The 12,068-nt window shown below is 37.7% G+C and overlaps 1 protein-coding gene across 7 annotated transcripts in view; it reads left to right on the forward strand.

Moving 5' to 3' along the window:
* The window catches only part of NAA35 (N-alpha-acetyltransferase 35, NatC auxiliary subunit), an 80,497-nt gene that overhangs the window by 22,005 nt on the left and 46,424 nt on the right, over positions 1 to 12,068 (forward strand). For all 7 annotated transcript variants that reach the window (XM_054502336.2, XM_054502345.2, XM_054502348.2 and 4 more), the window contains exons 7-8: positions 11,371 to 11,437; positions 11,518 to 11,561. In XM_054502336.2, the coding sequence (XP_054358311.1) occupies positions 11,371 to 11,437; positions 11,518 to 11,561 (111 nt within the window). The remainder of the gene's footprint in view (positions 1 to 11,370; positions 11,438 to 11,517; positions 11,562 to 12,068) is intronic.

Below are 12,068 nucleotides of genomic sequence, written 5' to 3' on the forward strand. Positions count from 1 at the left end.
GAATAGCTGGGATTACAGGCGTGCACCACCACGCCTGGCTAATTTTGTATTTTAGTAGAGACCCGGTTTCACTGTGTTGGCCAGGCTGATCTCGAACTCCTGAGCTCAGGTGATCCACCTGCCTCAGCCTCCCAAAGTTCTGAAATTACAGGCATGAACCACTGTTCCTGGCTGTATGGCTTTGTAAGTTGTTTGAAATAGTGTCTACTTTTTATACAGTTGGTGGTTATTTACATATTTGTATTGATATGAGTATCATTATGGAAAATCTTATTCATTTGGATGGAATTTTAAAAAGATTAGTTTGAGTTAGAGAAATACAGATTATTTTAAATACTGGTATTTTTAAAGTACAACTAAAAGGACATCAAAATCAATGGGGCAGAGAGAGGATTCCTTGAACAACAGTGTGTGAACAAGGTGATTAGCACCCTTGAAAGTTACTTTATCATTATTTCATATCAAAATTTCAGATAGCTGAAATGTGTTAAGTATAAAAAATTACTTAAAAATCAGGAGAAGACAGTTCACAGAAAATAAAATGGCCGTTAAATGTAAGGTGCTTACCCTCATTTTAATGCAAATTAAAACTGAAATGTCATGTTTTTACCCATTGTTGGCAAAGATTAGAAATTTTTTATAACAAGATTGATGAGGATGGGAAAACAGGCACTCAAATACTCTATGTATGTATGTGTATCAGTGAATATGAGCGGTCATTATTTCCTGCTTCTTAGTCTTTTTTTTTTTTTTTTTTTAGAACTTCTTATTGGGGAATAATTTCAGATTAACAGCAATTATGGGAACCAGCACAAGGAACATATAATTCGTATGCAGATTCAGCTACTGTTAACATACTGTCCCATTTGCTTTTTTCACTTATGCGCATGCTCCTGCTCGTGCTCTCTCTCATGTATATATGTATGTCTTTTCCTGACCTGTGAGTAAGTTGTGCCCATTAAAGCCTTCTTCCCTGTGACACTTTAGTGTGTTTCTTCGAAGAAAAAGGGCACTGTCCTGCAGAACCACAACACAATTATCAATTTCAACAAATCTGTAATAACAATGCACTATTCAGATTCCATTTTTGTTAATTGACCCAATCCTGAGTGTTTTTTCCCTAAAATACAGGATCCAGTTTAGAATTATGTCCTGCATTTAATTGCGTATCTCTGTAGTATTCTTCAAGCCGCATCAGATCCTCAGCTTTTCTTTGTCTCCGGTGACATTGATATTTTTGTGAACACAACCTTATCCTGCTTTTCATTTCTTAATAGGCTATGCCTCACTTGGGTTTATCTGTTCTTTCCTTACGATTAGATTTAGATTGTGCAATCTTGGCGGAATATAATATAAGTGATGTGTTTTTCAGGGTGTCACAACTGGAGGTACACAGTCTGTCTGTCCTTCATTGGCGATATTATTTTGATCAATCCATGAAGATTTTGTCTTATTACCGTATGGTTACTGTTTTTTTCCCTTTGTATTTAAGCAATCTTGGGATACACTTTAAGACCATAAAAATATCCTACTGACTGAAGTCTCTCCCCTTAGATTGAATATCCATTGATGGTGCTTGCCTAGACTAATGTTTACTGTGACGGTTGCAAAATTTGTATTTTTTTATTCTAGTTCATTTTCCACATTGATCAGTCAGCACTTGACATCCTACTCTAAGCAAGACTAATACTTTTTTGATGGGAGTGTAAACTCTTAACAACTTTAAAAAAGAGCAATGCGGTGATATCTATCATAATCTGAAATGCACGTCTTGACTCAGCAGTTTCACTTCTAGCACTCTATCCTACAAATATATTTGTGTTTGTACACAAAGACCTGTGTACCAAGGATATTACTTACAGAATTGTTTGTGGTAACTAGTTTGGAAACCACCTCAGTATCCATCAGTAGGAGACTAATTAAAAGATGTTACATTCATACAATCAAGTGTTTTGCTGCTGGCCAGGCATGGTGGCTCATGCCTATTAATCCCAGCACTTTGGAAGGATGAGGTGGGCAAATGGCTTGAGCCCAGGAGTTCGAGGCCAGCCTAGGCAACATATCGAGACCCTGTCTGTACAAAAAATACAAAAATCAGCTGGGTGTGGTGCTGTGTGCCTGTAGTCTCAGCTACTAGAGAGGCTGAGGTTGGAGGATCACCTGAGCCTGGGGAGGTCAAGGCTGCAGTGAGCTGTGATTGTGCCATTTTACTCCAGTTTGTGTGCAGAGTGAGACCCTGTCTCAAAAAAAGGGTATTTTACTGCCTTTAAAATGGAGGTCAATTAAAAAAAATTGGAAAAAAAAGGAGATTGATTTATGTGTAGAGATAAGATTAGATTTCTAAAGTGAGAAAAGTCGGGTGTAGTAAAGCATGTGTATAGCTTGCTACCACTTTTTTCTTTTTTAAAAAGGGAGGTAGCTAAATCTTCATACATAAGAGGATAACAGGTTTTGAGGGCTGGGGTGTACACTTGTTTGCACTGTTGGGATTTTTAGAGTGTGTCTGCATTATTTTGTTTTTAAATAAAATAAGTTTTTTAGTAACAGAAGAAATTGTAATTGAATTTTATTTCTAGAGGGTTCCACTTTGTTACCCAGGCTGGAGTGCAGTGGCATGATCGTAGCTCACTGGTAGCCTCGAATTCCTATGCTCCAGCGATACTTTGCCTCAGCCTCCCGAGTAGCTAAGACTACAGATGTGTTCCACCACACATGGCTAATTTTTAATTTTTTTGTAGAAGACTGGGTTCTGCTTTGTTGGCCAGGCTGGTCTCAAACTCCGGTGCTCAAGTGATCTTCCCACCCCGGCCTCCCAAAGTGCTGGAATTACAGCCGTGAGCCATCACACCTGGCCTGTAATTGAACATCCGTTTATATTCTGGATGAAGGTCTTACTAGGAAATGGGAGAAATCTTAAAGGAAGAGACTAAAGGACAAGAGTGATAGAAAAACTTTTAGGAAAAATAAAGATACAAAGATAAGACAATTTTTATGAATTATGATCGTGTTCAAATAAAGTACAACACTCAGGCCCAAATGAATAAATGGGCAATAAAATAAGTTGCTTATTTTATGAAGGAAGGTTATCGAATGTTTATAACACCTTTAAAATTTAGCTTCAGTATAATCCAGGAAATACAAATGAAAATGAGTAGTTTGATTTTTTCTCTTTTTTTTTTTTTTTTTTTTAACCTCACCCACCTCTTGATCTCAGATTTCGCGGCTCCTAGAACTGATTGATTTTCATGAATATAATTTTAAAAATGAAAATGTTCAATGTTGGAAGGAATGCAGTAAGTTGACACTTCTGTTTTTACTAGTATACATTAGCACAGCTGTCTTGGCAAACAGTTTAATAATGTGTATATCAAGAATCTTAAAAATACTGATATCATTTAAACTAGTTATTTCACCTCTATAACTCAGCCTTAAAGAAATAATTAGGCTGGGCGCTGTGGCTTACGCCTGTAATCCCGGCACTTTGGGAGGCCAAGATGGGCGGATCACGAGGTCAGGAGTTCAAGACCAGCCTGGCCAACATGGCGAAACCCCGTGTCTACTGAAAATACAAAAATTAGCTAGGCATAGTGGCACATGCCTGTAGTCATACCTACTTGGGAGGCTGAAGTGGGAGAATCGCTTGAACCCGGGAGGCTGAGGTGGGAGAATCGCTTGAACCCAGGAGGTGGAGCTTGCAGTGAGCCAAGATTGTGCCACTGCACTCCAGCCTGGGTGACAGAGTGAGACTCCATCTCAACAACAGTAACAGAAAAGGAAGTAATTAGAAATCTGGGTACTTTATGCCCAAATACATTAACCAGAATTTTCAGTAGTGAACAATTGACACCAACCAGAATGCCACCATTAGGGTTATGGTTGAAATAAATTATGGATAATTGATTACACATAATTTATTATGTATATTGAGTATGTAGTTATTAACATGATGAAAGAGTGCTTAATAACATGGAGAAATGCATATGTCAAAAGGTTAAAAAAGCAGCATTGTAGCCAACTGTGTAAAAATAAAACTGGAAAGAGAAAACCAGAAGTTTGCTTCTGGGCCAAAAGATTCTGTTTTCTTTGTTTTGCTGAATTTTTCAGATTTTCCAGATAAGTTTGTCTTAGTCTTATAATTAGAAAAAAATATGAATCTAGTAAAAAGTCCTCAAGAGACCTGGTGATGAATAAGAATGATTTGGCTGGGCGCGGTGGCTCATGCTTGTAGTTCCAGCACTTTGAGAGGCCCGAGGTGGGCAGATCACAAGGTCAGGAGATCGAGACCATCCTGGCTAACACGGTGAAACCCCATCTCTACTAAAAATACAAAAAAATTAGCCGGGCTTGGTGGCCGGGGCCTGTAGTCCCAGCTACTAGGGAGGCTGAGGCAGGAAAATGGTGTGAACCCGGGAGGCGGAGCTTGCAGTGAGCCGAGATCGCGCCACTGCACTCCAGCCTGGGTGACAGAGCAAGACTCCGTCTCAAAAAAAAAAAAAGATTTATAATGAGCAAATTATTTATTTAAATTGGATATTTCTGGAGTTCTTAGCTGCTGATGTATTTTGTTCTCAGGCGTGTCTCCTGATCTGGAGACATTTTCTGATTTCTTTCTTAACATCTTGCTCACATGCCCAAAATAGGAACCCTATCAAACCACTTTTCCTTTGGCATTCTGTATCTTACAATATCATACTGCCAGTGTTATCTTTGATTGCCTTTTTCCTCTTACCCCTTACGTTCAGATTATTTTGCTTTGGCTTGCAGATGCCTTGAATCAGGGCACTGTTTTTTCTCTCATCCTTTCTGCTTTAGTTCGTCAACCTTAGATTTGGCTTCCTTGGAGTTTCTGAACTCTTCTCTCTGGTCCAGTATTTTCGTTCTAGTTCATTCTCCATGTGACCAGCAGTTATCTTCCTAAAAATAGATATCCTCATATTTGTTATGTGAAAATTTAAGTGGGGTGTGTGTGTATGTACATTTTAATAAAAGTACTAATACTTGTATGTAGTTTAAAAAGTTAAATAGCCCACTTATGTGGAAAAATAGTTCTCTTTTTTTTTTTTTTACTGTTCCATATTATTTCCATATATCTGGATATAATCTAATATTCCAACTTCTGGATTTAAGGATTTACTAACTTTAGCTTTGATATGTTAGATTAGATCAGAATATATCATATATTACCTCTGCCCTTGCCCCAGCTAGTCATCTAAAAGCTGGTTAAATCATTATGGAGCATCAATGTTGTTGTGATTGTATAAATATAATGAGAGGTGAACCAAAGTAGTATATGCTTATATTTCCCTTCTCATACAAAATTTTGTTTTCTTATATGTGATAATTGTCTCTCTTTTTGATTTGCTTAGTTTTCTATGTACTTCTCCCCAGTTCTTTTGCCCTCTATTGTGAAACCTATCAGATAATCTGTCAGTTGTATATATTTTTTTGAAAATGCTCCTCTTGAAGTCTTCTTGTTCTCCAGTTCAGCCTGCATCACTTGTGTGCTATGCCCACTACACAGCTGTGTCATTCTAGTTTTTTGTTCTCTGTTCTCCAGGAATTTGATTGTTTTGTTAGGTCCCTTGTTATGTGGCCCACATGCCTTTATTATTCTTAGTTTATTGTTTTGCTTGGTGGAATATTTCCAGTTCTTCAGAGAGACAAGAAGGTAGATTTTGAGACCTGGTATGTCTTAAAAAAAAAAAAAAAAAGTCTTCCCTACCCTCACACTTATTTGGTAAGTTGCTGTTTACCGTATAAATAGAAGTAGTCTTCCTGCCTGCCAAAATGTGCCCTATATTCTGTTGCTTTTCTGTTATATAGATGGATCTTCTGTATTCCTAAGGGTGATAACTTTTGCTTGTGCATTGATCCCATGCTCTGTCTTCACAGATACTGCTCTAACAATTCTTTCCTGTGTTCTTTGCATAATGAATTTACCCCTCTGCTAGATAATTTACATCAGCATGCAAACGTGCTTTATATTCCTCTTGTTAAATCTATCATTTCTTAGCATAATATTGTCCTTCATCTTCTGCACATACCTTAATTCTTCTTTTCAGCCAGATCCTTTTTAAAAGGGGTACCCACAGCCTGGACAACATAGCAAGACCCCATCTACAAAAAATAAAAAATTTAGCCAGGCATGGTGATGTGGTACACCTCTGTAGTCCCAGCTACTTGAGGCTGAGGCAGGAAGATCACTTGATCCCAGGAGTTTGAGGCTATGGTGAGCTACAGTTGCACTCCACTCCAGTCTGGGTGGTCAAATGACTCTGTCTCTAAAAAAAAAAAAAGATGTGTTCATACTCAGTGTCTCTGGTTTTCTTCTTTTTCTCTCTGCTCTAGTCAGGCTTTACCCCTTTCACTAAAACTACTATGTCACAGTCATCAAAGACCTCAGTGTTAAATTCAGTGGTTAGATTTGGTCTTAAACTTGAATTACCAGCAGATTTTGACATAGTCATCACTCCATCCACCAAATACATTCTTTGCATGGCTTTTAAGATGCTTTTCTTCCCTGGTTTGCTACCTCACTGGTGGTTCTTGTCTGTTATCTCTTTCTGTAAACCAGAACTATACAATAGAAATATAATATAAGCCACATGTATAGTTTGATTTAGTGTTCTAGTGGCCATGGGTGAAAATAATTTTAATGGTATATTTTATTTAACTCAGTATATCTAAAATATTAATGTTTTGGCTGCATAGTATTGTGTGAAGAGTACAGTTTTTGAATACTTATTGCTGGCAATCAAAGGATGCTACAACTACTGGACAAAAGTAGAATGAGACACAGGATATATACCTAGTCTCAAAATATCTTTCCACCAGATACTTATTAATTACAAAGGGAAAAATGATAGCCTTGTGATGGAGAAACTTGGCAGATAGCACCTTAGTCAAGTGGCCAGAATTACCATTAGTAATTGGACAGATTGACACGTGCCTACTTATACAGTGCTCTAGGAAGCACACATCATCATTTCTGTGGTATTCCTATCAAATATGATATAACTTAAATTTAATCTTGAAGAAATATCAGGCACACCCATTACTGAGGGATATACTACAAAATGTATACTACAAAGTACTATTCAAAATATACTATTTTGAAGTACTGTTTGAAAAGATACTTCCAAATGTCAGATATGAATGTTAAGGACGGAGGAAATGCTCCAGATTAAAGGAGGTTAGAGACATGAATTTCTGTATTTGGTAATTGTACTGTGGTTATGCAAGAGGGAGATTTTGTTTTTAGGAAATCACGCTGAAGTGTTTAGAAGTAAAGGGGCATCATAGTCTGCAACTTAATCTTGAAGGTTTCATTTTGTCATTATCACAAGTGCTAACCTGTCTGTTAATACTCACAAATTCTGTCTTCTAACTTGTTAAGATGAATGTATTCCTGTTATAATCTAAGCTCAGCTCCTCCACTTGTGTTGCATTACTAGGCTCTCCTTCACTACTCGCTTACTCTTATTGGCATGTAAACATGCTTTACATTCATTTGAAAACACCACAGTTTCCTTGATCCCATGGCTCCTTGTATCTACAATCCCATTTCCCAGCTACTCGCCAGGAAAAATGTCTTTAATGATTTGCTTATTTTACTTTTTCTTTCATTTTATCTTTATTTACTCCAAATGGTCATTCTTTACCACCACTACAGAGAACTGGTCTTTACCCATCTTGCTAAATTCAGTGTTCTCACCCCTCCCTCTCCAACCTCTGTGAGCATCATTAGACCCAGTTGACACACTGTGAAATACTTTTTTCTCTTTGTCTTCTTAATACCAGTCTTTTGGATTTCTTTCTGCCTCACTGGTAAGTCTAGTTCCTGTGCTTACGTCTCTAATTGCTAGAGTACTCCTGGACTCCCTGCCTCCTCCATAACTGCTCCCTAGGTTGATTTCCTCTAGTTCTGTGGCATTCAGTATCAACTAACTATACAATGATGAAGTCCAAATTTATACCTCTAGGCTTGAGTCTTTGCCTGACTTCCAGTCTCACGCAAGTGAAATCTGAAATCTCCACTTGGATGATCAAAGAAATTACAAACTTGATATAACCAAAATTGTACTTCATTTCTGCCCTTACACCTGCTCCTCTCAAATACTGCCTTATCCCAGGAAATGGTACCATCATCTGCTTAGACCAAAACCCTAAAAATGAGGCTTGATTGTACAGTTTACCTCATATCCACATTCAGTTCATCAGCATATCATGTTAGCTCTACCTTTGAAATATATCGTGATTTTTCTTTTTTACCAACTTCTTACTCTCCCCATTGTTGCGATCCCAATCCAAGTCATCATCAGCCCTTGCTTGGACTGTTGGGTAGAGTCCAATGTCTGATCTCCCTAGTTTCACTCTGACTTCTGTCCTCAAGTCCACAAATCTTCAAGAGTGATCTTTAATGGTAGCAGTCTGTTTACATGACTCTCTTGCTCTCACTTATCCAATAACTTAGATTAAATTCTTATTACTGAGGTTTATATTCCCAGGACTTGTGATGTTTTTCCAGAAGGTTTTCCTAAGACTCTTCTTGGCAAACTTACAGATAAGGTTTATGGATATTTTTATTTTGTTGTTTTTCCTACACAGTGTTTGTCTGATTTTTTAAAAATAGGAAGAGGAAGCTGGATGTGGTGGCTCACACCTGTAATCCTAGCACTTTGGGAGGCTGAGACGGGTGGATCACTTGAGCTTAGGAGTTCGAGACCAGCCTGGACAACATGGCGAGATCTCATCTCTACTAAAAATACAAAAAAATTTAGTCCAGTGTGGTGGTGCATGCCTGTATTCCCAGCTACCTAGGAGGCTGAGGTGGAAGGATTGCATGAGCCCAGAGGGGGGTGGAGGTTACAGTGAGCTGAGTTTGCGTCACTGCACTCGAGCCTGGATGACAGTGAGACCCTGTCTCAAAAAAAAAAAAAAAAAGGTCGGGGGGTGGAGATTTTATGTTGAAAAAGAAAAACCTAGATTTTTTTTCTGAAAAATTAGGAGACCTGACCACACTGGCCCTGTATTCATTCATAGCCACAACAGGATAAGTAGTGGCTGACTCCTTTTAAATGAAGCATATGTTTTCCAATTTGCCAGTCTCTACCATTCCCTAGTGTATGTTGTAGCTAGCCAGATGTATTTAGGAAGTTAACCTGCCTTCTGAGTTCATGACCCCTGCCCTGGAATAAGTCATTCGTTGAACACATATTTATTGAATAGAAGTCTGTTTAGCACTATTCTAAGTCCTGGAGGTGAAGTAGTAAATAAAGCTGTGATCTCATGGATTATACCTTTCTTGGGACAGATAGTCAGTGTATATGTAATTAAATACATATATAATGTCAGGTGGTGATTAAGTGCCATGAAGAAAAGTAAAGCAGGCTAAGGGGATATAAAATGGTGGATGGTGCTGTCTTAGAATGCATGGGGAAAACCTCTATTTGAGGAATTGACATTAGAACAGAGGCTGGAATATAAGGGATGAAGCCTTGTAAATATTTTGAAGAAAATCATTTTGGTGTGGGAGCCGTGAGAGGAGGGTGTGTTTGGTATGTTTGAATGACAAGAAAGACCTGTCAGACTGCAGTGCAGTGAATGTGAAGTGGTAGGAAATAAAGTTGGCGAGGGAGACCGGGCCATGTGATGTAGGGCCATAGAGGCCATGGTGGGCTTAGGGATTTTGCTATGAGGTAGAAAACTATTGAAAGGTTTTGAATAGGAAATGACATGATGTGACTTATTTTCAAACAATCCTTCTGCCTTCTGGTGGTGTATAAATTATAGCAGGGACTAGTTGTGGTAGGTGGGGGAGTTGTCTGGAGGTGGTTACGAGAGTGAGCAATAGTGGTGACTTAAACTAGAGAGCTGTGAAAGGGTGAGAAGTAGTTAGACTATAATCTGAAGATAGAGCCTACCGTGTTTTCTGGTGGATTTGATACAGGATGTAGAAAAACGAGAGGAGTAGAGGCCAGGTTTTCAGCCTGAGCAACTCTAGATAGATAGTAGTGCCATTTAGTGGTATGGTAAACGCTAGGAAAGTAGGCATCAAGCTCCTTTTTGGAGATGTAAAATTTGAGAATCCTGTTTGATGTCCAAGTAGAGACAGACTATAAAAGAGGATAAGCTTATATAGCTCTGTAATATGATGAGTGTTTTTTTTTTTAAGGACTTGATTATGTAAGTCATAAAATACACCTGAGTTCTTTGAGACCGAGGATATTGGGTTTATTTTCTTACTGTTTGTGGGGTATAGTACCTCACTTGAATTTGATGCTCACTGTTTTTTTTTTTCAGAATCCAGAAATTGTGCTGTAGCTCCATCCCCTTTTGAAACTATTATTCTGTTATTTTAGGTTTCTACATTTTTTTTTGAGGTGGAGTCTCGCTATGTTGCCCAGGCTGGATTGCAGTGGCTCGATCTCTGCTCACTGCAGCCTCCACCTCCTGGGTTCAAGTGATTCTCCTGCCCCAGCCTCCCAAATAGCTGGGATTACAGGTACATGCCACCATGTCTGGCTAATTTTTTTGTATTTTCAGTATAGATGGAGTTTCACTGTGTTGGCCAGGCTGGTCTTGAACTCCTGACCTCAGGTAATCCGCCCTCCTTGGCCTCCCAAAGTGCTGGGATTATAGGCATGAGCCACCACGCCCAGCCTTAGCTATGTTTTTATAGGAATTATAGTAGGCAGAAACACTCTTTTAATGGGGCTTATGACTTGTTAATCAAATCAGCCAGATGACAGTAAATGTATTTTCTTCAAAGGAAGTCCAGCAAATCACTTAATTTGTTAATGACTCAGCAATGAAATCATTTAAAAAATGATTTGGGGAACGGGGGTCCTATGTCTGAATGACTCAGTTTTTTTCCTTCCAATGGACTATAGTGGAACATGGTTTTACTCTCACTTTGAATAATTCTGTTTGAGAAATCTTAACTGTGCAAGCAGTCACTTAATAATTTTTTAAGTAGTCTTATCTAAATCTTGCAGCACGGTCATTAAACAGTAATTATTATATATTTACTGTTCACCTGTGAATGTGGGACTACTTTGTGAGAATTATTACTGTGAGATATTTTTGTAAGTATTACCTTTATATGGCAAGTGAACATATTAAATTGCCTAAGGACAAGCAATTGAAAGTAAGGACAGAGACAACATTTGAATATGGTGTTTTAAGTGTATGCCTTCAAGAAAAGCTTGGGTGTATCCTAGCAATATTTAGACAAGCAGGATGACCTCCCATTTCTGTTTGTTTATTAAATAGTGATTTTGTAAGAGAAATATAAAGAAAAATTTTATATTTTGCTGCTATTTAAGGTTTTTTGCTATTCATGAGCCTGATTATTTCCTTTTTGTATAGGAAGATTTTCAGTCAATGACTTATGGATTTAAAATGGCTAACAGTGTGACAGATCTTCGAGTTACAGGTAAAATTATTTTTAAAGATAATTCACAAGTTTTACATTTTCATATGTTTCCTTTTAAAACTTATTGTTTCTTTTTCTAGGCATGCTAAAAGATGTGGAGGATGACATGCAAAGAAGAGTAAAGGTATATATGTTTTCTCTTTGGTGTGGGGTTTTGGTACACCTCTAAATGTCAGTTTAACTTTACCTAATTACAAATGTGTAGAACCACCTTTCTCCTGTATGTGCTTTGTATTTTTTTTGTAATGAATTTGAACACTGCTAGAGGAGTTTCTGATAAATTAATGTCATTTTCAAATTTTAGTATATGTGCTGCCGAAGCGAGCACAAATTAATATCATTTTCAAGTACAGCCATCCCTCAGTATTCTCAGGGCATTGGTTCCAGGACCCCTGTGGATACCGAAACTCAAGGATGCTCAAGTCTTTTATATAAAATGGTGTGATATTTTCATATAACCTGTTTATGTCCTTCTGTATACTTTAAATCATCACTAGATTACTTATAATATTTAATATGATGTAAATGCTATGTAAATAGTTGTACTGTACTTTTAAAATTTGAATTTTTTAATGTTATTTAAAAATTTTTTTCTGAATACTTTCAATCAGTGATTGGTTGAATCCAACCC

This window comes from Pongo pygmaeus, chromosome 13, assembly GCF_028885625.2.
Source record: "Pongo pygmaeus isolate AG05252 chromosome 13, NHGRI_mPonPyg2-v2.0_pri, whole genome shotgun sequence".
NCBI classification, from domain to species: Eukaryota; Metazoa; Chordata; class Mammalia; order Primates; family Hominidae; genus Pongo; species Pongo pygmaeus.